Source organism: Hemiscyllium ocellatum, chromosome 9, assembly GCF_020745735.1.
Source record: "Hemiscyllium ocellatum isolate sHemOce1 chromosome 9, sHemOce1.pat.X.cur, whole genome shotgun sequence".
In the NCBI taxonomy this organism is placed as follows: Eukaryota; Metazoa; Chordata; class Chondrichthyes; order Orectolobiformes; family Hemiscylliidae; genus Hemiscyllium; species Hemiscyllium ocellatum.
This window is the reverse complement of record NC_083409.1, coordinates 112,581,397-112,609,054: the sequence shown is the minus strand read 5'-3', so window position 1 is coordinate 112,609,054 and position 27,658 is coordinate 112,581,397. Positions and strand designations below refer to the sequence as shown.

The following is a 27,658-nucleotide window of genomic DNA, read 5'->3' as shown; positions in this document are numbered from 1 at the left end:
CTATTGTGAGAGAGTACATTGGACACAGAGTTTATGTTAAAAGATTAAAGGATCAAATAAGTGATGTGAATGTATTGAACAAATCTAGATGGTTATGAAGTTTTTAATCAGAATGGAGGTGCAGGTTTTGATTGATTAAAATGTAAATCCAATAATTTCTTTCAAGTTACTGCCCCAAGGTAACTTAACGTTTTATCAGTATAAAGGTGATACCTCAGGTCAGACAATGCTTTTTAGGTGGGAGGCCTATAGTTTAACATTTTACTGAAAAATGCAGATTGTTGTGTGATGGTCAAAACAATGATTTGGCTACTTTGAAATGTTGGTCATTTTTTACCCTGCGTTCTGGGAATGGGTTCTGCTGGTAGAAGTTTCTTTAAACAGACCCCATGTTGAGTTTCTGATTGATGGTTTTAAAGTTAGCACTGTGCATCTGGCATGACCCAGCGGTGCTGCTTCCTTTTTCAGTGGTAACTTGGCAGGATCGCTTAGATTAAAAAAAATGCCCTGGAGTTTTCAACTTTGCAGTCAGTAATTGAGAGTGGTAAGGCACTTGAGGGAACTGCAAAATGAATGGAAAGTGAGATGAGGTGAATATTTCTTTTAACTTTCTTAGTTGTTAGGATCAGGAATGTTCCATTTGGAAGCAGACTCAGTAACGCCTTCCGAAAGGGAATTTGGGGATGTACTTGAGAAGGAAAAGTAAATGTTGAGGGGCTGTGCAGAGCGAGCTGAGAGTATTGGAGGCAAATGCATGACTTTCTCAAAGAGCTAATGTACAGAGAACGAGTGTATGTTGCAGCTCTGCACCTGTGGTCAGCTGTTTGTGAAATAACATTTGCTGTTTATTGATTCCAAAACAGCATTTTGTTGTAAGCAAATTGACACAAGATCAACTGATGAGAAAATTGTTTAGCAAATGGAGGGAAGCCTGTACTGAGGTGGAATTGGCTTAGCTCCTGGAGAAATGAATATAAAGAGGGCAGAAATGACCAACTCCATCTCGAGGAACTGGGGCGTGCAGCGGCTGCTGCCTTTCTCAAACCAGAAACCCAGAATGTCGGGAGTGGCCATTGGTGTATTGTTGCTAAAGTATTTATGAGGAAACCGGGCAGTTAACTGGCCGGCAAGAATTGATTTGTCTCATGGTTCTAAAATGTTCCCATGAAAGGGGATGCAGGGAAGAGTGTCTGTTTCACCTCCGTCAGTTAGCTGAACGGAAAACCCGTGTTGCTGATGCGCCTTTCATGGACTCATTAAATCTCAATGTAATTTTGAGACAGTGAAATACTCTCTTTTTCTCTCTTCATTCCGCAACACACCCCCCCACCCCCCAAACACTGCATTGAGAGGGGGTACACCAGCCGTGCTTATATTTTCCCCAAATCACCTGGGGCTGTGTGTGAATGTGTAATGACACAGTAAAAAGGACACCATTGCGCAAAAGCATCATGAATGGACCCCTCTAGCTAGTGAGACATTGTCGAGCAACGCCTGATGAAAGCAATGCTAATGTGAAAAAGGTGAAGGCAGGGGTCAGGAGAGAAGGCAGTGACTACATCGAAACAGTGCACTCTGTTTTTAAACTGCAGTCACTGCTGGAGGAAACTCCACAGTCACTTTGCACACAGCCAGCTCCAATAACCAGCAGTGAGCCAATGACCTGAAAAGCTCACTTTTGATGTTGATTGGTCAATAAGAATTGGCCCAAATCCTCGGCAGAACTCCCCATTCATCTTCAAAATAGTGTCAAAGGAGTTTCACATCAGAAAGAGCCAACTGAATCTGGATTTACCAATCTAGGGAGGCAATAAAGGGATACGGAGCTTGGAGGTGAAGACTGTTTTTGAAGAGCAAACTGTTTCATGTTGCAACTGTATAAGACTCTGGTGCGGCCTCATCTGGAGTATTGTGTGCAGTTTTGGTCGCCATACTATAGGAAGGATGTGGAGGCATTGGAACAAGTGCAGAGGAGGTTTACCAGGATGTTGCCTGGAATGGTAGGAAAATCTTATGAGGAAAGGCTGAGGCACTTGGGGCTGTTCTCATTGGAGAAGAGAAGGTTTAGGGGAGATTTGATAGAGGTGTATAAGATGATTAGGGGTTTAGATAGGGTTGACAGTGAGAACCTTTTACCGCTAATGGAGTCAGGTGTTACTAGGGGACACAGCTTTAAATTAAGGGGTGGTAGGTATAGGACAGATGTTAGGGGTAGATTCTTTACACAGCGGGTTGTGAGTTCATGGAATGCCCTGCCAGTAGCAGTGGTGGACTCTCCCTCTTTATGGTCATTTAAGCGGGCATTGGATAGGCATTTGGAAGTTATTGGGCTAGTGTAGGTTAGGTAGGATTCGGTCGGTGCAACATCGAGGGCCGAAGGGCCTGTACTGCGCTGTATCTTTCTATGTTCTATGTGTTGGTGAAGGCTTGGAGGGCTAAAGGGTTTGTTCCTGTGCTGTATTGTTCTTTGTTCATTTGTTCTATGAAAAGCACCTTTGATGGGGTTCAGCCCTGATGAAGGGCTCTGGCCCGAAACGTCGAATTTCCTGTTCCTTGGAAGCTGCCTAACCTGTTGTGCTTTAACCAGCAACACATTTTCAGCTCTGATCTCCAGCATCTGCAGACCTCACTTTTTACTCGGGGTTCAGTAAATGCTCACCTGCCATTTGATTGATTGATTGATTTATTGTCACGTGTACCAAGGTACAGTGAAAAGCTTTGTTTACGAGCAATGCAAGCAGATCGCAGTCAGCAGGGATGTGCAGATCAGAGGTTGTACATGCCTTAGACAGAGGTGTATAGGTTACATTGCACAAGGCATGCACTACAAAAAAATGTAGAATGGTTATAAGAAATGTTAAGAGTTAGATCTGTCATAGGGAGCTCATAATGAGGCACACTGTGTTGGGGGTTTCACTTGTACATTCAGTGACAGTGCTGCTCCTTTAACAAGGTGATATTGGCCTTCAGCCATTTTTCTGAGAGACACAGACTTCGAAAAGTCAAATTTGAAGGGTTTTAGGGCCAGTTTGATTATAGCTGACAGATACTGCCTCAGGAAAAAAGTTTTTCTAAGTTTCAAAAAAAGCCCTTATAGAATGAAAGGGGAGGGGCCAGTTCTCCCAGCCCAGCTTTCCCCTGGTTTGGGTTTCTCACAGTCATGTATGAAAGCTGCTGGACCCAAAGAAGCCGGTTCAGGCTGGTCCTCTCTCTCCTTCACAGCCTGCGTTTGCTTTGACTTTTTGTGCCAAGGGGTGTTTATGGGGATTGTTGCATGTATTTGGAACAGCATCATTAAGTTGCGTTTTCGGGTAGGTTAAGTTAGTCTGTTCTCTTTTGTTTGTGTTTCATTTGGTACATCTGCTGAAAATGACTAGCAAAGTTAGGGATCTGGGCCACTTGAAATGTTTTGAGGGGATCTGGCCTGGTCCATAATAAGTCTTAACTTGGAAACATTTACTTGATTCTAACTCTCTGCTGTTTTTTCTCCTGTGCTTAGGGAGCAGATGTTTTATTGGCATGTGAAGCTGCGATTTCCTCACAGTCACACTGAGTACACAGAGAAGAGGTAACTGTTTATCATGGAATATACAATTGACTGGACGTGAAATCGTGATTTTTTTTGCTGATAAACTCTGTATGATCACAGAATCTCTACAATGTGGAAATGGGCCATTTGACCCATCAAGTTCACCCCGCCCTCCAAAAAGCATCCTCCTAAACCCACCCCCCTACCCTGTCCCTGCATTTCCCTGAACACCATGAGCAATTTTCCATGGTCAATTCACCTGACCTGCACATCTTTGGATTGTGGGAGGGAACCGGAGCACCCGGAGGAAACCCAGGCAGACACAGGGAGAATGTGTAAACTCCACACACAGAGTCGCCCAAGGCTGGAATCGAACCTGGGTCCCTGGCGCTGTGAGACAGCAGTGCTAACCACTGAGCCACCGTGCAGTAATGTTACCATCATTTGGAGCATTTCTGTTTTACCTGGACTTTTGGTTGGAGAATTTGGCATTTTTATGTCAGTCCAGTTTGTTATCACTCTGATCGGTGCTGGAACTGGTCTGTTGACAATGTAGAATGTGGCATTGCTGAAGGAAATTAATTCTGTTTTGAGGCTTTTTGTCTTGCACTTGTCAGGACAGCTGGCAAGAATAACTTCGACTACATGTGTCTTTTCTTCAGCAATACTTAAATATGGAAAATCCTGAGTTGAAACTACTGGTAAAGTCTTCCTTTCTAGTTAGTGTTCTTTAACCCACCCACTAACCACTAATTGATGGTGTGTTTAGTCCAGGACAGTAGGGGAAAGGGTTAAATTATATTTAAGATTACTTACAGTGTGGAATAGGCCCTTCGGCCATACCGACCCACTGAAGCGCAATCCACCCAGACTCATTCTCCTACATTTACCCCTTCACCTAACACTACGGGCAATTTAGCATGGCCAATTCACCTGACCCGCACATCTTTGGATTGTGGGAGGAAACCAGAACACCCGGAGACACGGGGAGAATGTGCAAACCCCACACAGTCAGTCGCCTGAGGCGAGTATTGAACCTGGGTCTCTGGCACTGTGAGGCAGCAGTGCCAACCACTGTGCCACCCACGCTCTGACAGAGATCGTAGAGCCATAGAGATGTACAATACAGAAACAGACCCTTTCGTCCGACTCACTCATGTCGACCAGATATCCTAAATTAACCTAGTCCCATTTGCCAGCATTTGGCCAAAATCCCTCTAAACCCTTCCTATCCATATACCCATCCAGATAAATGTTGTAATTGTACCAGCCTCCACCACTTCCTCTGGCAACCCATTCCATACACATGCCACCCTCTGTGTGAAAAAGGTACCCCTTAGGTCCCTTTTAAATCTTTTCCCTTGAGCCTTAAACCTATGCCCCTCTTGTTTTGGACTCCCCTACCCTGGGGAGACAGATCTTATCTATTTACCCTATCCATGCCCCTCATGAGTTTATAAAGGGATTCAAAGTTTGTGAGAAGATTTGTAGCTCGGGTGCTCGTTGTTGTGGTTCTGTTCACCGAGCTGGGAATTTGTGTTGCAAACGTTTTGTCCCCTGTCTAGGTGACATCCTCAGTGCTTGGGAGCCTCCTGTGAAGCGCTTCTGTGATGTTTCCTCCGGCATTTATAGTGGTTTGTCTCTGCCACTTCCGGTTGTCAGTTCCAGCTGTCCACTGTAGTGGCCGGTATATTGGGTCCAGGTCGATGTGCTTATTGATTGAATCTGTGGATGAGTGCCATGCCTCTAGGAATTTCTTGGCTGTTCTCTGTTTGCCTTGCCCTATAATAGTAGTGTTGTCCCAGTCGAATTCATGTTGCTTGTCATCTGCATGTGTGGCTACTAGGGATAGCTGGTCGTGTCGTTTCGTGGCTAGTTGGTGTTCATGGGTGCGGATCGTTAGCTGTCTTCCTGTTTGTCCTATGTCGTGTTTTGTGCAGTCCTTGCATGGGATTTTGTACACTACATTGGTTTTGCTCATGCTGGGTATCGGGTCCTTTGTTCTGGTGAGTTGTTGTCTGAGAGTGGCTGTTGGTTTGTGTGCTGTTATGAGTCCTAGTGGTCGCAGTAGTCTGGCTGTCAGTTCGGAAATGCTCTTGATGTATGGTAGTGTGGCTAGTCCTTTGGGCTGTGGCATGTCCTCATTCCGTTATCTTTCCCTTAGGCATCTGTTGGTGGAATTGCGCGGGTATCCGTTTTTGGCGAATACATTGTATAGGTGTTCTTCTTCCTCTTTTTGCAGTTCTGGTGTACTGCAGTGTGTTGTGGCCCTTTTGAATAGTGTCTTGATGCAACTTCTTTTGTGTGTGTTGGGGTGGTTGCTTTCGTAGTTCAGGACTTGGTCTGTGTGTGCGGCTTTCCTGTGTACCCTTGTGGTGAATTCTCCATTTGGTGTTCTCTGTACCATCACATCTAGGAATGGGAGTTGGTTGTCCTTTTCTTCCTCTCTAGTGAATCGGATTCCTGTGAGTGTGGCGTTGATGATCCGGTGTGTGTTCTCTATGTCTGTGTTTTTTATGTTTACAAAGGTGTAATCCACATATCTGACCCAGAGTTTGGGTTGAATTTGCAGTAAGACTGTTTGTTCTAATCTTTACATTAATGCTTCTGCTATGAGTCCAGAGATGGGTGAGCCCATGGGTGTGCCGTTGATTTGTTCATATATTTGGTTGTTGAATGTGAAGTGTGTTGTGAGGCATACGTCCAGTAGTTTGAGTATGCTGTCTTTGTTGATAGGTTCACCGTCCTGTTGTCTGTTCTGTATGTCCAGCAGGTTGGCTGTTGTTTCTCTGGCTAGGATTTTGTCGATAGAGGTTGACAGTGCCGTTACATCGAATGAGATCATAGTTTCTTCCTTGTGTATATTTCTGATGATGTCCAAGAATTCCTGTGTTGACTGTATAGAGTGTCTGGATCCGCTGATCAGGTGTTTCAGTTTCTGCTGTAGCTCTTTAACCAGTTTGTGTGATGGTGTCCCTGGTAGTGATACTATGGGTCTGAGTGGGATGTCTGGTTTGTGCACTTTAGGTAGTCCATAGAATCTGGGGGTGTTGTTGCTTTCCGGTTTCATTCTTTGTAGGTCAAACCTGGTTATCTGTCTGTTTTTTTTTGTAGGTTCCTCAGTTTATCCTATTGGTGAGCTTTATAAAGGGATTTGGAAAACCGGGCCTTTGTTCTCTAGAGTTTGAAAGAGTGAGAGATGATCTAATTGAAACTTATAAAATAATTGAAAAAGGGATAGACGAAATAGACACAGGGAAGCTCTGTCCACCAGGTGGGGAGTCTAGAACCAGGAGGTCTAGATTAGAGTGGTGCTGGAAAAACACAGCAGGTCAGGCAGCATCTGAGGAGCAGGAAAATCGACGTTTCGGGCAAAAGCCCTTCATCAGGGATGTCCTATTCCCCCTCGTCCAGGAACTCCCCACATACGTTCGAGACACCACCCATGCCTTCCACCTCCTCCAAGACTTCCATTTCCCTGGCCCCAACACCTCATCTTTACCATGGACATCCAATCCCTTTACACCTCCATCAGCCATGACCAGGGCCTCCAAGCCCTCCATTTTTTCCTCTCTCAACATCCCCAACAGTACCCTTCCACTTTCCTGATGAAAAGCTTTTGCCCGAAATGTCGATTTTCCTACTCCTCAGATGCTGCCTGACCTGCTGTGCTTTTCCAGCACCACTCTGATCTAGTCTCTGATCTCCAGCATCTGCAGTCCTCACTTTTGCCTCGAGCCAGGGGTGTACCAGGGGAGTGCCATTGTGGTCTGAGATGTGGAGCATGTTTGTTTATTTACACACCAGGTTATTTTTGGAATTCCCTACCCCAGCTGAAAGTAGAAATTTAGTCTTTGAGCATGTTTAAAATAGAGATTGACAGATTTTTATATACCGATGACACAGTAGGAAATGGGAATAGTCAAGGGAACAAGGCATTGAAATAGATGATCAGCCATGATTGTATTGAGCGGGAGACTGAATGAAAGTTGAACAGAATAACAGAATGCCCGAAACGTCGATTCTCCTGCTCCTTGGATGCTGCCTGACCTGCTGCACTTTTCCAGCAACACATTTTCAGCTCTGATCTCCAGCATCTGCAGTCCTCACTTTCTCCTTGAACAGAATACTCCCAAGTGCGGCCTTACCAACGTCCTGTAAACTGCTCCATAACTTCCTAACTTCTTTATTCACTTTGTGATTACAAATAAACCTGTTGGACTATAACTGGTGTTGGGTGACTTCTGACTTTGTCCACCCCAATCTAACCCCAGCACCTCCACATCTTCCATGAGATCACGATGGATCATCTGCCCCTTTCTCCGGTTTCCTACCAATTCCCCATTTCCCTTGATTTACTGAGAGCTCACTGCTCCCCATATCCCAGCCCTGAACGTAGCCGAGCTTGAGAACAGCCCACCAGACAGGAGCTGCAGCGAAGAGTTTTCATCTGAGGAGAAAATGCTGGAAAATCTCAGCAGCTCTGGCAGCATCTGTAAGGAGAGAAAAGAGCTGACATTTCGAGTTTTAACTGACAGGTTAGACTCGAAACATCAGCTCTTTTCTCTCCTTACAGATGTTGCCAGACCTGCTGAGATTTTATAGCATTTTCTCTTTTGGTTTCAGATTCCAGCATCCGCAGTAATTTGCTTTTACCAAGCGTTTTTGTCTGTTTGAGATGTGACCAGGTGCTGCACACGCTCAATATGTTTTCTTGCAACGAGCAAGTTGGGTTTCGTTTCAGACCCTGGAGATTCTGTGCCAGAATCAACAAATCTTACATATCGAGTTATGTGTTTTCTTAGACTTCTATATGCAAATAACCCACTGCCCTTTTCAAAAGTTCCTGTTGGGGCAAGATTTCAGCAAGTGTTGCTGTTGAGAGGATTGATCTACAATTTCGACATTGTTGGTCAATGGAAACAGCTAAATGCAAAGTCCTTAATGGACAGCAAAATAAAATATTTATTCATTACAGAGAGATCATCATTTTAAGCTCATCAATAAATTCAACTGGGAATTCAGGTGATATTTCTTCACCTTGAGATAGGGACAGTATTGAGCTCACTCCCACAGGAGGGAGTGTTTGGGGTGAATCTTGCCAATGTGTCAGTTGAGAGCTGGATCAATACACGAGGGAGAAAGGAATTAAGGGTCTGATGTTTAGCTGAAAGGTGGGAGGACATCCAGCTCGACTCAGTTGGACCAAGTGGCATGTTTCTATCCTGAAATATTCCACGTCAGAGCAGGGGAAGTGCTTCGGAAACTGAAGATTCATTTCTATTTTTTTCTTTTTCAGGGTGCCGAGCATCAAGACTTTGCAAGAGTTACTGAGAAAGTACGTTGACCCGGTAGAGGCCGACCCAGTCATCAGACAGAAGTACGTACACGGCTGTGTTAAACGTTATTCTTGAAGCTGAGAAATAGCAGCTTTTTCCCATTCTGGTCCGGAACGATACGGTGCTGCCGCCTTACGTGTCAGGAGATTCTTGTTCAAGTCCACATGCTGCTGGTGGGCTTCAGGAGATAGAATCTGATTTTAATTTTTGCATTATTTGTGTTTAAATAGATACAAGTGTGGGGCATTAATTACAGCATGACTATGTGGCACACATATGAAGCATTAAACCCAGGATTTGAACGTTAAACTTTCTAATACGGTCAGGGCACATGGGAACATAGTAATGGGAGGAGGCCATTCAGCCTCTTAAGCCTGTTCACCAACCAATGAGATCATGGCTAATCTGTGGCCAAACTCCATATACCTGTTTTTGACCCATAGCCCTTAATATCTTTGCTTCACAAAAATTATCCATCTGAATTTAAAATTAACAACTGATCCAGCACCCACTGCTCTTTGTGGAAGAGAGTTCCAAACCTCTCCCTCCCTTGTGTGTGGAAGTGCTTCTGAACATTTCACTGGCCATAATTCTCAGACTATACCCCTAGATCTAGAATCCCCAACCACTGGGAATAGTTTATCTACCCTGCCTTCTCCTGTTAATATCTTGAAGACTTTGATCTGATCCCCTCCTACACCTTCTACGTTCTAGATAAAACAGGCCTCATTTGTTTTAAAAAAATACAAAGAACTGCTGGAGATCGGAAATAAAAACAGAAGTTGTTGGGAAAACACAGCAGGTCTGGCAGCATCTTTGGAGAGAAAGCAGAGTTAACAATTCAGGTCCAGTGACCCTTCCTCAGAACTCTGCTTTCCCTCCACAGATGCTGACAGACCGGCTGAGTTTTCCCAGCAATTTCTGTTCTTGTTCCCAATTTGAACAATCCCTCATAATCACCTCAGTCTGAAGTCTAAGTATCGTTCTTGTACACTTACATTTTCTCACTCCAAGGCCTTCGTATCCTTCCTAAGATCAGCATCTGCAGTCCTCACTTTCTCCTAAGATCTGCTGAAAGCCTGCAACAGCAGCCGAGAGGTTAGGTGGGTTAGGGTGTGGAATCCATCAGGATCTCACCTTGCACCTTCACCTCGTGCTGTTCTTCATTTGGATCTTCAGTCACGGGGTGTGATTCTCACTTGGGTGACTGGCAGTAATTGAGATGTGTTTCGCCGTAGCAGTCTCCTTACTTCAGGGCCACAACGTCCAGGTTCGAATCCCTATGTACCCCGGTGATGTGTCATTACATGTCCAAACAGGTCAATTAAAAATCATTCTTCTAAAAAGACACCTATATTAGTGGAGGAGTGGCTGAGTTAAGAGTTGTATGACTGCAGTGCTTCTCGCTTGTAACTAGCTACCAGGCTGAAGCAAGAGTGACTCCGTTACACCATTTACAGAGGTGAACAAATCTGGAACAGTGCAGAGATCTGAGACTTCTAAACTGTAGGAGGTCACAGAGATAGAAAGGGGGTGTGAAACCATGATTTGATTTTATTACTCAGAAGTCACACCACACCAGGTTTATTTGGAAGGACAAGCTGTCGGAGCGCTGATTCTTCACTATGTGCAGAGAGAGGCAGAGTTCCTGTTCCACATTGACCAGTTCGTTACCATGAGGAGTTCTCATCGCTGTGATCTAACCTGACCTTCATCGCTCTCTTTCTCGCTTTCTCTCTCTCTCTCTCTCTCTCTCTTATTCTCTCTCCCCTCCCCCTCCTTCTCTCTCATGCACCCTCTCCTCTCTCTCGCGCTCCCTCTTCTCTCTCTCACACACTCCCTCTCTTGCTCGCTTTCTCCACAGGGACTGCCTGAGCTCCATGGTATTTCTTTGTGATTTTCCAGTACTCAGTGCCTGATGCTGAGTTCCTGCCCTCTGTTGTATTTTACAGGTTGAAGGTTTATACGATGGTTTCTCTCAGTGAATTAAGAATCTTGATGAAGGTGGAGAATCGGAAACATAACTCTGTCCGGTAAGAGCAGAACCGACCATTGACTGGTTGGATTTTACTGACACGCAGTCACAGAATAGTTACATAGAACATTACAGTGCAGTACAGGCCCTTCGGCCCTCAATGTTGTGCTGACCTGTGAAACCAATTTGAAGCCCATCTAATCTACACTATTCCATTCTCCTTGTTATGTTTATTCAATAACCATTTAAATGCCCTTAAAGTTGGCAAGTCTACGACTGTTACAGGCAGTGCATTCCACGCCCCTACTACTCTGAGTAAAGAAGCTACCCCTGATATCTGTCCTAAATCTAACACCCCTCAATTTAAAGCTATGGCCCCTCGTGCAAGCTATCACCATCCGAGGAAAAACGCTTTCACTATCCACCCTATTTAACCCTCTGATTGTCTTATATGTCTCTATTAAGTCACCTCTCAACCTCCTTCTCTCTAACGAAAACAGCCTCACATCCCTCAGCCTTTCCTCATAAGACCATCCCTCCATACCAGGTAACATCGTGGTAAATCTCCTCTGCACCTTTCCAATGTTCCCATATCCTTCTTTTAATGCGGTGACCAGAACTGTATGCAATACTCTACAGTTACTGTATAGATGACGGCCATTCAGCCTGTAACTCCATACTAGCTCTCTGCACAAACAGCTCTGCTGGTCTCACTCCTCTGCCATTTCCCAGCGCACTGCAATTGTTTTTTTTTTCAGATCAGTAGAACCTGTGTCTGAATCATTCTCCAGCTCCCTCCCCGTGTCTACCCTCAGCACCCTCCCCGTGTCTACCCTCAGCACCCTCCCCATGTCTACCCTCAGCTCCCTCCCTGTGTCTGCCCTCAGCTCCCTCCCCATGTCTACCCTCAGCTCCCTCCCCGTGTCTACCCTCAGCTCCCTCCCTGTGTCTACCCTCAACTCCCTCCCTGTGTCTACCCTCAGCTCCCTCCCCGTGTCTGCCATCGGTGCAGGCAGGTGTTCACGTTGAGTAAGGTGTCCCTGGCGAATCTTCATCATTTGTGACACTGAATGGTGCCATTTGCCCGACTGAGTCTCTGCCAATCCCTTATTTCAGCCAGAACCCTCCAACTTTATTTCCTTCAAGCGTCCCTCCCTTGTGCTGAAGCCATGAACATTGCTCCCTGGACAACAGCCAATGGGTGCCTTGCTGTGTCCACACACTGTGATGCTGCGCATGTCCCAATCAATCCAACTTCCTGGAAAAGTCACATCGAGAAGCTGGGTTAGTTTGTCACCAAGCACAGAGTGTTAGAAGGGGTTAATGCCTACAGGAGCAGGTCAAAGGCTGGGAATACTGTGGTGAGTAACTCCCCTCCTGACTCCCCAAATCCTGTCCACCATCAACAGGGCACAAGTCAGGAGTGGGATGGAATACTCCCCACTTGCCTGGATGGGGGCAACTCCAACAACACTCAAGAAGCTCGACACCATCCAGGACAAAGCAGCCCACTTGATTGGCACCACATCCACAAACATCCACTCCCTCCCCCACTGACGCTCAGTGACTGCAGTGTGTACCATCTACAGGATGCGCTGCAGAAACTCACTAAAGATCCTCAGACAGCACCTTCCAAACCCACAACCACTTCCATATAGAAGGACAAGGGCGGCAGATACATGGGAACACCACCCCCTGCACATTTCCCTCCAAGCCACTCACCATCCTGATTTGGAAATATATCGCCGTTCCTTCACTGTCACTGGGATTCCCTCCCTGAGGGCATTATGGAGCTACCACGGACTGCAGCGGTTTCAGAAGGCAGCTCACCCCCATCTTTTCAAGGGGCAACTAGTGATGGGCAATAAATGCTGGGCCCAGCCAGTGACACCCACATTCCACAAAATGAATAAACAAATAAATAAATCAAGGTGTTCAAAATCACCATAGAGTCAATCAGGAGAGTGTTTCCAGGGGCAGGAGGGTGGGGGAGCAGAGGGAGACAGATTCAAGGGAATCGGGGAAAAGCCCCAGACAGGGAGGTGAGGGGGATTGTTGGGATCTGGAAGGTGCTGCCTGAACGGATAGTGGGAGCAGATTCAATCAGAACTTTCACATGGGAACCAGAGGGTTACAGGGATTGGGGACATTCACGGTGCGATTAGGTTGGGGTGTTGGAGGTTGACCAGATGTTTTACTGAGCAAGCACAGGTACAATGGAAGGAAAGGCCTCTTTTACATCCAGACAATTCTACAAGTGAACCATCGAGCTAACCGAGGCTTTGGGAATGCTGTGTTGTCCTTGTGGGTCAGGGCCAAGTGTGGATTTCAATGAGAACGACATACCCTTGAGCCAAAGAGACAAACCCTGAAGCCCTCCCTGGGGATCTGGGGGAGGTGGGCCCTGCCATGGCATAAACTGCATTTGGTTTTGTGTTGGTGCTGCTGGGATTCTGTTAGAACATTCAGGGGGTTATGATGGGAAATGGGCAAGAGGTATCACCTCAACCACAGCGTGGGGTTCCAGCAGAGCTCAGCGTGGTGCTCCAGCAGAGCTCAGCATGATGCTCCAGCAGAGCTCAGCATGATGCTCCAGCAGAGCTCAGCATGATGCTCCAGCAGAGCTCAGCGTGGGGCTCCAGCAGAGCTCAGCGTGGGGCTCCAGCAGAGCTCAGCGTGGGGCTCCAGCAGAGCTCAGCGTGGGGCTCCAGCAGAGCTCAGCGTGATGCTCCATCAGAGCTCAGCGTGGGGCTCCAGCAGAACTCAGCGTGGGGCTCCAGCAGAGCTCAGCGTGATGCTCCAGCAGAACTCAGCGTGGGGCTCCAGCAGAGCTCAGCGTGATGCTCCAGCAGAACTCAGCGTGGGGCTCCAGCAGAGCTCAGCGTGGGGCTCCAGCAGAGCTCAGCGTGGGAGTCCAGCAGAGCTCAGCGTGATGCTCCAGCAGAGCTCAGCGTGATGCTCCAGCAGAGCTCAGCATGGGGCTCCAGCAGAGCTCAGCTCCATTCACATTCTCACTCCAGCAGCTCCCGTACATTAATCACCACGGGGCACAGGCGTAAGCACCAGGAGATAGTGCTGGGTCAGTGAGAATTGGGGTTGAGTGGGTACACTCTGATTGGAGCTCAGAGTCCAAACACAGGGAGGGTCAGTGCTGAGGGAGTGCCGCACTGTCAGAGGATCAGTACTGAGGGAGTGCTGCACTATCAGAAGATCAGTACTGAGGGAGTGCCGCACTGTCAGAGGATCAGTACTGAGGGAATCCTGCACCGTCAGAGGGTCAGTGCTGAGGGAGTGCCGCACTGTCAGAGGGTCAGTACTGAGGGAGTGCCGCACTGTCAGAGGGTCAGTACTGAGGGAGTGCCGCACTGTCAGAGGGTCAGTACTGAGGGTGTGTTACACTGTCAGAGAGTCAGTACTGAGGGAGTGCCGCACTGTCAGAGGATCAGTACTGAGGGAGTGCCGCACTGTCAGAGGATCAGTACTGAGGGAGTGCCGCACTGTCAGAGGATCTGTACCCAGTTTCTGGTTGAAGTCCATTTTGCAGGTTGCTGTATCTTGTAATCTCAGGCAGTTCCCTCCAGCATCTCTCTACAACCTGTTAACTTTTTGTTGCCCACCACTTTAACAATCATTTCCATTTTCTAAAGAACCAGAGCTTCCCTTGGTGTGAGCCGTTGACTGTTTGTGGGCTCGGAGAATGGGATTTGAAATCCGTTAGCAGTTAGTCTTCGGACCTTGTCAGTTTCATTCCCACCAGCTGGAGCTGCAGCCTTGTCACCAACAGAGGTCACCAGTGAGCCACAAAACCAAATTCCTTCACCTTGCCTGGTCCTGCTGTGTTAATGATCAGGAACCTCTATCTTCCTTAAAGACAGTTTGTCGAAAGGGAGGAGCAGGTTATCTTCATGAAATATCTTAATCGACCACTCCAAAGTGAGCACTTTTCATGTTCTGCTTATGACTGAGCTGGAAGTGGAGCTGAGTTTGCAGACTTTCTCAAATTTCTGAGGATTCTCCCAGATTCGTATTCCAGATATGGGATTCAATCTGAGATCTTGGATTTAAAACAATTGGGAAAAGATGGAGAGAGAAGGGCAAGATATTTCTCCCACTCAGAGTTGCTCTGAAACTGTAACAGAATGTGAGTGTTGGGGAGCTGTCTTTCACTGAGATATCAAGGAGAAAGTGAGGTCGGCAGATGCTGGAGATCAGAGCTGAAAATGTGTTGCTGGAAAAGCACAGCAGGTCAGGCAGCATCCAAGGAACCGGAGATTCGACGTTTCGGGCATAAGCCCTTCTTCGGGAATGGCATAAGCCATTCCCGAAGAAGGGCTTATGCCCAAAACGTCGAATCTCCTGTTCCTTGGATGCTGCCTGACCTGCTGCGTTTTTCCAGCAACACATTTTCAGCTCTTTCACTGAGATATCATCAACGTGATGGAGTGAATAGCCTCTTCTCATGTGAACCTATGGAAGCAAAAGAATCAATGTATTTAAAATGGTTGTTTGATTCTTGATGCTGCTATGATCTCGTTGACTGGTGGAGGTATTCCAGCTGAGGGGGAGATGGTCATGTTGTGGTAGTGTCTTTGGGCAAATAATCCAGAGAGTCTGGATAAAGTTTTGGGGACTTGGGTTCAAAATTGAAGATAAATTACTTTGAATAAATGTGGAATTGTGATTCAATGGTGATAAACCTCCCCTGGTTCACTAATGTCCTTCAGGGAAAGAAATCTGCCATCCTTGCCTGGCCTACATGTGACTCCAAACCCACCGCCATGTGGTAGACTCTGAACTGGCTGATCAAGCTGCTCCATTGTAAGGTCGTTCGGGAGGTAGGGACAGGGAGCTGTGTGACTCAGGGTTTATTTCCCAAGCTGTGGATCAGACCATCCCAGTTGCAGACCGTCTTGTGGCAGAGTCAGTCAGTGTGAGGCTGGAAAAGCACAGCAGGTCAGACAGCATCCGAGGGGCAGGGGAGTCACTGTTTTCGGGCAGGGTGCTGTCTGATCTGCCATGGTGGAACCCAGCCTCACATCTCCTCACTCTGGCTTCCTGCATCTGCAGTCCTTACACCCTCTGTCACGGGAGAGGACAGTATCATAACAACACATCCCCCAGAAGATTAAAGGAGTGAAAGTTGTTTTCTGCTGGTGCACAGGAAGATCCCATAGGCAGTGGTGTGACAGTGAGCACCTTGGCTTTTAGCTGTTGGCTCCCGGGTTGAGGAATTGGTCTGGAGCTTCGGAAGTGAAGGGAAATGGGTGGTATCGATGGTTGTGGGGGAAGAGGGGAGATGGTGGGGAGGAGGGGAGACGATGGGGGTGGGGAAAGGAGAAATGGGAGGGGTGAGGGTGGTGCTGAAGGGGGAATATATGCAGTTTCCATAAACATTTTTCATTCTTTTAATTCACGGGATGTGGGTGTCACTGGCTAGGCCAGTATTTATTGCCCATCCCTAATTGCCCCAGAGGGCAGATGAGAGTCAACCCCATTGCTGTGGGTCTGGAGTCACATGTAGGCCAGACCAGGTCAGGATGGCAGCTTCCTTCCCTGAAAGACATTAATAAACCAGATGGATATTCTCAGGAATGGATTCATAATCAATGTTAGATTCTTAATTCCAGATTTTTATTAAATTCAAATTCCACCATCAATAATGGCAAGGTTTGAACCCAGGTCCCCAGAACATGACCTGGCTCTCTGGATTAACAGCCCTGTGATAATGCCACACGGCCATCACCCTCTCTCAAAGCGAGAAGGAACTTTCAGGAGGTTAGCGACAGCTCTGTCAGTCTGTGTGAGGGGGGAAACACTGCCGTTTGGCAGGGCCCTGTCTTCACCTCACCTCAGCTCTGATGAAGAGCCACCCAGAAACGAAACGTTAGCTTGCTGTCTCTCCGTGGATGCTGCCTGACCCGCTGTGATCTCCAGCATTTGTTGTTTCCAGTCCTCCATGTTCCTCCCTGATTTCTGTCCCCACCAGCAGGGGCTGCCAGCGAGCTGTCAGCAAGGGGCAGTGTTCGGGGCCATTAAAGGCAGACCCTGGGTTTGCTGTCTCAGTGCACACTGAGATTTCTCAATGACCCTGAGATCACAGCTGTTGGATTTGTTATTTGATCCTGGTCATCAAAGGAAGAGGTGTTTTTTTTTAAATAGGAGGCACAGACCTTTGCGAATAACTCGTGGATTTTAGGAAACTTTTGACTGCATTTTTCTTATTACGGCAGAGACATTTAACTAATGTTGAAATACTGGCCTTTACTGTGATCAAACATCAGTTTGAAGGAGCGTTTGTCATGTGTAATTTGACACTGAGCTACAGAGGTTTGATTGTAGGGGTTAGTTTTAAGGAGTTTCTTAAAAGTGGGGGTATGATGGATTTAGGGAGGGGATTTAGAAGCTTGGGACCCACGGAGGTGACTAATGGTAATCAAAACTGGGGATGGGCAAGAGACGAATAATTGAGGGAATGTTGGCAAGGATGGGGGAGCTGGAGGAAATTCCAGAGGAAGGGAGCAGTATAATGTCAACAATCACGAGGGTTTCTATCAGAACAGGACCAGGCCAGGTAACCACAGGCAGGATGTTCCCAATGACTCCGGGATTCCGGAACTGGAGGGGTCACGGTCTAAGGATAAGGGGTAGGCCATTTCAAACTGAGATGGGGAGAAATGTCTTCACCCAGAGAGTGGGGAGCCTGGGGAACTCTCTGCCACAGAAACCAATTGAGGTCAAAACATTGGATGTTTTCCTGAAGGAGATAGATTCTTAGGGTTAAAGGGATCAAAGGATATGGGGGAGAACGTGGGAACATGGGACTGAGTTGGATGAGCAGCCATGATGATATTGAATGGCCTCCCCCGTCCCTGTTTGAATTACATTAAAATAGTAGTAAAGCAGCCAGGTTTACTGGGAATAAAGCGGGAATGTGTGTAATGTACATATGAACATCACAGAGACAGGAAAACCAGTTCCTCGTTAGTAATGGCGGTTTTGTACAAACAAGGTAAGAGTAAACCGGTTGATGTGGTTTATATGGATTTCAGCAAGGCGTTCGATAAGGTTCCCCACAGCAGGCTATTGTACAAAATACGGAGGAATGGGATTGTGGGAGATATAGCAGTTTGGATCAGTAATTGGCTAGCTGAAAGAAGACAGAGGGTGGTGGTTGATGGGAAAGGTTCATCCTGGAGTCCAGTTACTAGCGGCGTGCCGCAAGGGTCGGTGTTGGGTCCACTGCTGCTCATCATTTTTATAAATGACCTGGATGAGGGCGTAGAAGGGTAGGTTAGTAAATTTGCAGATGACACTGAGGTTGGTGGAGTTGTGGATAGTGACGAAGGATGTAGTAGGTTACAGAGAGACATAGATAAGCTGCAGAGCTGGGCTGAGAGGTGGCAAATGGAGTTTAATGCGGACAAGTGTGAGGTGATTCACTTTGGTCGGAGTAACCGAAATGCAAAGTACTGGGCTAATGGTAAGATTCTTGGTAGTGTGGATGAGCAGAGACATCTCGGTGTCCAGGCACACAGATCCTTGAAAGTTGCCACCCAGGTTGACAGGGTTGTTAAGAAGGCATACAGTGTTTTAGCGTTTATTAATAGAGGGATCGAGTTCCGGAACCATGAGGTTATGCTACACCTGTACAAAACTCTAGTGCGCCCGCACTTGGAGTATTGTGTACAGTTCTGGTCACCACATTATAGGAAGGATGTGGAAGCTTTGGAAAGGGTGCAGAGGAGATTTACTAGGATGTTGCCTGGTATGGAGGGAAGGTCTTACAAGGAAAGGCTGAGGGACTTGAGGCTGTTTTCGTTAGAGAGAAGAAGGTTGAGAGGTGATTTAATAGAGACATACAAGATAATCAGAGGGTTAGATAGGGTGGATAGGGAGAGCCTTTTTCCAAGTATGGTGACGGCGAGCACGAGGGGACACAACTTTAAATTGAGGGGTGATAGATATAGGACAGATGTCAGAGGTAGTTTCTTTACTCAGAGAGTAGTAAGGGTATGGAATGCTTTGCCTGCAACGGTAGTAGATTCGCCAACTTTAAGTACATTTAAGTCGTCATTGGACAGGCATATGGACGTACATGGAATGGTGTAGGTTAGATGGGCTTCAGATTGGTATGACAGGTCGGCACAACATCAAGGGCTGAAGGGCCTGTACTGCGCTGTAATGTTCTATGTTCTAAAAGTGGGTAAGGTGTAGGCCATTTGGCCCATTGTGTTCGTCCCATCTTCAGTAAGGTCCTGGGTCGATTGGATTGTGATTTCAACGCCATATTCCAGTTTGTTGCCCTGTCAATTGGAAATCTTGAATGAGCCAACCTTGATTGTGCTGAAACACCCTCCATGGCTCTCCGGGGAAGAGTGTTCCACAGCCTCACTCCCAATGCGGCATACCCCCTTCCTGCACCTCCCAGCAATCCCTCCAGGTAACTGAGATCCTGGAATCCCCTCCATAAGGACATTATGACCCTACCCACAGCACATGGACTGCAGCGGTCAAGAAGGCAGCTCACCCCCACCTTCTCAAGGGGCAACTAGGGACAGGCATAAATGCTGGGCCCAGCCAGTGACACCCACATCCCATGAACAAAGTTTTAAACCACCTTGGGATCTCCTGAGTGTGGTAGACAAACCAGGGCCAGTAAAGTGGAGGGAATATTCTGGAGAATTTCCTTTCGAATCTTGTCCTAGATTCCGTGTTTAATCCAGCGAGACCTGTCTGACCCCCCGCTAAGATGCTCTGTCTCGCTCAGATTCCGGAATTGGGGAATCTGCAGGCAGCACATTCCAAAGCTGCATTTCATTTTGTTAATGTTTCAATGTTTGTGAATACTGACCTGCCTGATCCATGGATCCTATTACCATATCCGTTTCGCAGACTTTGTGATTACATTTGGTTTCCTTCCCTCTTTTTTTCTTGAACAGAAAAAATGTCAGTCTGTGCATTTTTGTTTGATGAGTAAAGTGTGCCTCCAAGTTAGTGTTCTCAATGTTGGTGACCTCATGAGTATGAAAGCATTAGTCATTACTCTCTGAGAATGTTATTTATCTAAATCACGGCTTCCAATTATCAGTGCAAGCCTATACAGAGCAAGAGATTTTAAAAACTGATCTGTGGAAACTATACACCTTCTAAACTTCCTCAAATTGAGATAAGGTGACTGTTGTTTCCAGTTCTTTGGAGTGTGGTCGATCAGCTTCCATGACGAAAGGTCTTTTTACAGAACCCTTTCTCATGTGTTTCTTTATACTCAGCAAACAGAACACCAGGGAACATTTCCTTCTCGATCAGTGATCCCACCTTGCTGATTGCCTGGCGTTCTGCACAGTAGGCTTATGGAAAATTGTTGTGTATTTGGGTAGCCTCCAAAGTTCAGTGTCGAATGCATTTTAATTTGGAATTCGAATGTTGGGGTAACAAAGCACTAATGGTAGTATCACCAGACTATTAATCTGTAGAGTCTAGATTAGAGCGGTGCTGGAAAAGCACAGCAGGCCGGGCAGCAGGAAAATCGACATTTCAGGCAAAGCCCTTCATCACCAGGGTGGAGAGATAATTAGGTGAGGGTGGGGAGAAGGCAGCAAAGAGTACAATAGGTGGATGGGGGTGGGGATGGAGGTGATAGGTCAGAGAGGAGGGTGAGGGAAGGTAGCAAAGAGTACTATAGGTGGATGGGGGTGGGGATGGAGGTGATAGGTCAGAGAGGGGAGGGTGGAGCAGATAGGTGGGAAGGAGGATTGACAGGTAGGACAGGTCATGAAGATGGTGCTGAGCTGGAAGGTTCTGTAGAGCCAGTTTCAAACCCCACCAAGGCGGATGATGGAATTTGAATTCAATAAAAATGTGAACTTCAACAGGTGATGAAACCGTAGTCAATTGTTGGGACAATCCATCACAAATGTCCTTCAGGGAAGGGACCAGTCATTTGGTCCTAGATGACTCCAGAACCAGAGCAATGTGGTCAACTCTTAACTGCCCCAGGACTCTGTCCCTAGGAGCATTGTGGGTCAATCCACAGCGCATGAACTGCAGCGATTCAAGAAGGCTGCTCAGTCCCACCTTCTCAAGGGGCAACTAGGGATGGACACAACTCCATGAATTTTTTAAAAACTCAAGGCCATAAATTGCTTGGGGAATCAATCCAGATAGGCTGGAGAAATAAGGGATCAATTGTCCAAAGACCCCCCCCAAAAGATCTCTCCAGGCTAATGGCAGAGTTTAATGAGTGTGTTTCATTTCTGAAGCTTAACTTGTATTGAACCTCGGTCAGTTAACACTCACAAAGCGGTGCATGTCTCACCTTCAAACTGAGATCAGGTTATGGTGATGCTGGAGCTGGCATTGAATAGATTTTTGCGGATCATTCCAGAATTAAGAGGCTATAATGATCAGGAAAGATTGAACAGTCTCTGGCGGAGATTGACGGATGATTTGACAGAGATTTTAAGATCAAAATGTGCCTGCTTGTGCAGGAAACCTTTTTAAAAGATGTGAAGTAAAATATAAGATGCTGTATTAATAAATTGAGTGGATGCAGAGTGAGAGATACATACTACCGCAGAGAGTGGTTGAAGAGAATCATATCCAGGCATTTAACTGGAAACCTGATAAACAAATGTGGGAATAAGTTGCAGAAGGCTCGTGTAAGGGGAAGGGGACTGGGAAGATGTGTGTGGAGCATCAACACCAGTCTTGACCAGTTGGGTCAAATGGCCTGTTTTCTGTGCTGTAGACTCTATGTAACTGGCAGAGTTATCAGAATTTATGCTTGGAAGTTATTGTGCCTCCTGCTGGTTAAATAATACAATTGCACCGTGACTGTTGACATAGCGAGTTTGAATGGAAATGTTGGCAAGCAGTTTATCATCTGAAGGTGTATCCATGAATCACGATAACAGAAGTTAAAGTTTATCAACAGGAATTCCACATTCCGGGCTTCATCCGTTGCTTTTCAGTCACTGAGTCAGAATAACGTGTTCGATTCCCACTCTTGAAAACTGGGAGTAGAATTTTGGCAGACGGTTTAAGGCATTTTCCAGGGAAGGCTGTTCTGTCAAATGTTCTGTCTTTAAAAGTCTTGGTGTTCCTGGGGTGTTCACAGGATAATGGCTTTATTATAGAATCCCCACTGTGTGGAAACGGGCCCTTCGGCCCAACAAGTCCACACCAACTCTCCGAAGATTAACCCACCCAGACCCATTTCCCTACCCTACATTCACCCCTGACTAATACATCGAACCTATACATCCCTGAGTAACTATGGGCAATTTAACATGGCCAATTCACCTAATCTGCACATCTTTTGTTTGTGGGAGGAAACCCACACAGACACGGGGAGAATGTACAAACTCCACACAGACAGTTGCCTGAGGCTGGAATCGAACCTGGGTCCCTGGCACTGTGAAGCAACAATGCTAACCACTGAGTCACTGTGCCACCCATTATTGCACAAGAAGTCATAAAATACAGGAGCAGGAATAGGCCATTCAACCCATCAAGTCTGTTCCACCATTCAGTGAGATTGTGGCTGATCTAATAATCCTCAAATCCACCTTTTTCACTAAAGGTATGGACCAGTAATGCTAACCACTTTAAACCCCACTAGGTCACTTCAAGAAATTCAATTCTGTGTTTCTTACAAATCTATAAACTGGTATTGGTATACATGACCATTAAGCTACATAGTTATAAAAAATAATCCCATCCTGTGAGTGAATAATGTAAAAGGTTATTGTACATAATGCCTTAATAAGGGTTTCTGTTTCAGAAATTACGATATACTTTTGTAATTATATCATTAAGTAATTGTAAACTTTATTTTTCAGATATTATGAGCTGAATTCAACTCAAAGTCTTATTGAAAACCTGAGCCACAAAACAGTTATTGAGTATCCTACATTACATGTAGTTTTGAAAATGAATTCTCCAGAATACAGGTTACTCAGTGATGGTAAGTTGGCTCAATTCAACATTTTCGGGTAAAAAATGAGGTCTGCAGATGCTGGAGATCACAGTTGAAAATGTGTTGCTGGTTAAAGCACAGCAGGTCAGGCAGCATCCAAGGAACAGGAAATTCGACGTTTCGGGCATAAGCCCTTCATCAGGAATGAGCCAACCTCATTCCTGATGAAGGGCTTATGCCCGAAACGTCGAATTTCCTGTTCCTTGGATGCTGCCTGACCTGCTGTGCTTTAACCAGCAACACATTTTCAACTCAATTCAACATTTCTCCCTAAACATAATGCCACATTATAGCAGAGAGTTGTGCATGGTATGTGATCTAAAATGAATGGTCCAGATTTAAATAGAGTGCTGGGTGAGACAGTTCTGAAGAAGAAAGTCTAACTGTTAACTCTGTTTCTCTCTCCCCAGATATTGCTGGACCAGCTGAGTTTCTCCAAACATTAATAGTTTTATTTCAGCAAGTGGGAGAGCTAGAGATCTCGAGGAGTTAGTGGGAGGGGGGGAGTAACCTGACTAAGTGAGAAGGATGTTTAAAAACAATCATGAGATGCTTGGCTTTCGAAATGAAAGGTGCAGAGCACTAAAGCTGAGATGGAATACTGAAACTTCATCATCCCCCGTTGGACTCTCTCTGGAGGGTTGAGTCCAATCCTGAGCCCCGTACTTCAGAAGGATGTCAGGGTGAGGAGAGGGAGCTGAGGAGATTTACAGGAATGGAGACTGGGATGAGGAACTTTAGTGAATGTGGAGAGACTGAAGAAGCTGGGATTGGTCTCCTTAAAGCAGGGACGGTTCCATGGGGGTTTAATCGAGATATTTAAAACCTAGAAAGATTTTGACAGATTAAACAGATGTTCCCAATGGCAAGACGATTGATAAAAGAATGAGAGGAGTATTTTTGGAGAATGAATATGATCTGGAGCTGTCTGAATGAGCAGGTTTAATAATAACCTTCAAAAGCTTTTCACTGTGCCTCGGTACACAGGACAGTAAATTCACTTGGAAAGGGAATTGGAATAATGTAACAGAGTCGATCATGCAGCTTCCCAAATAGTTTCTTTTCTACTTTTATCACTTCTATGAACTGTCAGGATGTGGAGGGGCCGGTGTTAGACTGGGATGGACAAGGTCAGAAGTCACATGACACTGGGTTATAGTCCATCAGGTTTACTAGAAATCACAAGTTTTCAGAGTGCTGCCCCTTCATCAGTCACCAGCACTTCATCTGACAAAGGGCCAGCGCTCCGAAAGCTTGTGATTTCAAATAAACCTGTTGGACTATAACCTGGTGTCAGGAGACTTCTGACTCTGAAATGTATTTATACTTTGGTACTTTCTGGACCCAATGTACCCTTATTTTTTTCATTTGGGAGTGTGTGGGCAAAGCTATCTAGACCGAAGTTACCCCAGAGACAGTGGTGGGGCACTCCTTCTCCTGACTTTCTCAAATTTAACCTGCTCCAAAATGCCAACGAGTTGTACTTTGAGCGTGGTCACCATGTTGCAGGTGGAAGACCAGCCCTAACAAAAAAAATTACCAAGTTATCCGGGTGACCTGCTTCGCTGGTGGCTGTTTAAAACCCAGCAGAAACCTCAGCTCCTGCAACATTAATGTCTACATTCACCAGAAGACACAGGCAGTATCTCTAGGATATATCCAGTGAGATGGTGGTACAGTGGTCATGTCACTGAGCTAGTAATCAAGAGGCAGAGCTAAATGGCCTGGGTCACAGACTCAAATCCCACAATGGGAACTGGGAGCATTTAGCTTCAGATCATGAAATCTGAGGTGGAAGCTCCCCTCCGTGACTGTATCAAAAGCCCACCTGGGCTAACTGAAATCTTTAGGGAAGGAAATCTGCCCCCCCCTTACCCGGTCTGGCTTACATGTGACTCCAGACCCACAGCATTCTGCCCAGACAGCCACTCAATTTAAGGGCAATTAAGGATGGGCAGCATTCACCAGCCTTGCCCGTGGCACCAGCCTTGCCCGTGGCACCTACTTCCCTCAAAAGGAAACTTAGCTGAACCTTCAATAACACGGCACTCCCTCAGCACCACCTGCATTTGTGTGGTACTTCTGATATAATAAAGTTTTGCATGGTGCTTCACCGGAACAAAGTGACACATGAGTGATATGTGTCCTGAGCCAGTGTTTGAATCTAAATGTTGCTTATTATCTGCTTTGCTTGATGTCAGCAGCCTCTCGCTGTATATCAGTGTCATTCTGAGGCTTATCTTGTGTATTTTTCTACTCCCCATGTCTCATGTCAAAGTGGATTCCAATGAAGATGCCCAGAACAGTACAGACCCCTCCTCCGAGAGTTCACTGGAGGAAGGAGAGATCAAAGACAACGCCGAAACAAATCTCACTCTGAATTCACGTTGTAATCGTGAGGACCTTCCTGTTTGAGTAAGACTGTTGCTTGGTGTCACTTTCAGTACTTATTGATCCCAGAGTTGTATTTGTACTTTAACTAATTTCTTAATTAAATTTGTTAACTATTTATCTTGTATTTCTTTATTACCTTCCTACCCCTGAAGTGTACATTTTTGTATTGGCTCAACAAAAACCAGTCCCGAGGTTTAGATTTGATTTTATTGTCAGGTGTGCTCCAGCGCAGGAGTCCAGTGAAAGGTGTATACTGTCACCAACACAAGGTGCCACCTTGTACCCAGGTACACAATTTGAAGGTCAAGGTAGAAGGAACAAAGTCAATACACATTGCAGACCTTCTTAGCTTTAAGTAAAAAAATAAAGAAATAAAGCTGAAAGTTCAAACATTACAGTCTTTCTCTTCAGTTCTTCCCTTATCTGCAGAATCTTGGGAATGGGAGACTAAGATGGGCTGGAAACAGTTCTGTGTAGAGAAGGAGCTTCCATGCACTTGTCGCTGTTTCCTGGGGTTTCCAGTTAAGGTATGGAATACAGAAAGAAGATGCTTATCATAGACCCGTATAAACACTGGCTTGTCCTCAGCTGGGCATTGTGTTTCTAGACCCCACACGTTGGGGGGTTGGGGGTGGGTGCTAAGGCAGTGGAGTGGAAAGATTCACATTCTGGCACTTGTTGTTGTTGTTGTTGGAGGAGGGATGTTGAATTGGATTGAGGTGTTTAAAATCATGAGGAATCTGGACAGAATAGAGAGGGAGGAAATGTTCCCACTGAGGCCCAGATAGATACAGAGTTAAGGGTGCTCCCTTAAATTCTTTCATGGGGTGAGAGTGTCACTGAGAACGCCAGCATATCTTGCCCTTCCCTAGTTACCCTTGAACTGAGAGACTTGCTCGGCCAATCCCGAGGGCAGTTAAGAGGCAGCCATGTTACAGTGGGTCTGGAGTCACACGTAGGCCAGACCTTCCCTAAAGGGTTTTTATGACAATTGATGATAGTTTCATGTTCACCATTACTGAGCAGCTCTTTAGATTCCAGATTAATTCGTTAAATATAAATTTCACCAGCTTCTGTGGTGGGATTTGAACCCTTTTCCCCACAGCCTGAGCCTCTGGGTTGCTGCTGCAGTAACATTTTCACAGAGTGGGGATGGAGCTGGCTGGATCCTCTTGGATTGGGGAAGGTGGTGTTGAGCTGCCTATTTAGCCTGGGTGGTCTGAGGTTCCCTTCCCTGAAGGCCATTGGTGAACCAGAGGGGCCTTTACAGTGATCGACAACATTTCTGTGGTCTTCATTGAGACTTTGAATTTTGATTTGTTTTTAGAAATCCCAACCTCTGTCTCCAAAACATTGCCTGGCTCTCTGAATTACTCCAATGGATTCCACACCGCTGCCTCCTTAAATGGCAGCTTGAGGAAAATCCTTTCCACACATTCAGCAGTTAGGAGGGTGCTGGACTGTAATTGGATACAGGCAAAATGTGAGGGGTTACAGGAAACGGCAGAGACCTGGGACGTAGTGAATCACTCATTTGGAGAGCTAGGACAGAAATGACTGGCTGAATGGCCTCTTTCTAATGCTGTAGCTCTTCTACCCGTTCTACATTAGGACCAGCAACGCACACGAGTCCAGAGGAAGGTGAAGGAGGTTGCAGAGATAGTGAGGGAGAGAAGGTCTTGAGAGAGATTTGGAAACAAGCACAAGATCATTCAAGTAGGAGACAACATCAGATTGGGAGCGAGCTGGTGGAAGATGGGAATTGAAGGTAGGAGGCCAGGGCTTGTCACAGTAACAGCTTCTGTGACCACTTGCTGCGATACGATAAGGATTAATGTCATGATGTGGCATCATAACAATCTCACTGTTACTGCTGGAAGTGACCCAAGTGAAGTCAACACAAAACATCACCAATAACAAGGTTCAACAATAACAGCCACATCAACTCCAATCAGGTCCAGAATTCAGTTCCAAGTGTGTTCCAATGATGCTGTGATCTAGTGACGCCGTCACATCACTGTCACTGAAGCGACTGGGCTTGTATACCCTTGAGTTTAGAAGACTGAGAGGGGATATGATTGAGATTTATAAGATTATGAAAGGATTGGACACTCTGGCAGGAAACATGCTTCCGCTGATGGGTGAGTGCCGAACCAGAGGACACAGCTTAAAAATAAGGCGTAGACCATTTAGGACAGAGATGAGGAGAAACGTCTTCACCCAGAGAGTGGTCGCTGTGTGGAATGTTCTGCCCCAGAGGGCAGTGGAGGCCCAGTCTCTGGATTCATTTAAGAAAGAGTTGGATAGAGCTCTCAAAGATAGTGGAATCAAGGATTATGGAGATAAGGCAGGAAGCAGATACTGATTAGGAATGATCAGCCATGATCATATTGAATGGTGGTGCAGGCTCGAAGGGCTGAATGGCCTACTCTTGCACCTACTGT

The 27,658-nt window shown here is 46.1% G+C and overlaps 1 protein-coding gene across 1 annotated transcript in view; it reads left to right on the top strand.

Moving 5' to 3' along the window:
- znhit6 (zinc finger HIT-type containing 6) overlaps positions 1-25,329 on the top strand; it is a 40,984-nt gene extending 15,655 nt beyond the window's left edge. The window contains exons 6-10 of the mRNA XM_060830027.1: positions 3,500-3,568; positions 8,829-8,909; positions 10,821-10,901; positions 22,684-22,808; positions 25,099-25,329. Coding sequence (XP_060686010.1) covers positions 3,500-3,568; positions 8,829-8,909; positions 10,821-10,901; positions 22,684-22,808; positions 25,099-25,235 — 493 coding nt within the window. The 3' untranslated portion in view covers positions 25,236-25,329. The remainder of the gene's footprint in view (positions 1-3,499; positions 3,569-8,828; positions 8,910-10,820; positions 10,902-22,683; positions 22,809-25,098) is intronic.
- Positions 25,330-27,658: the final 2,329 nt, after the last annotated feature.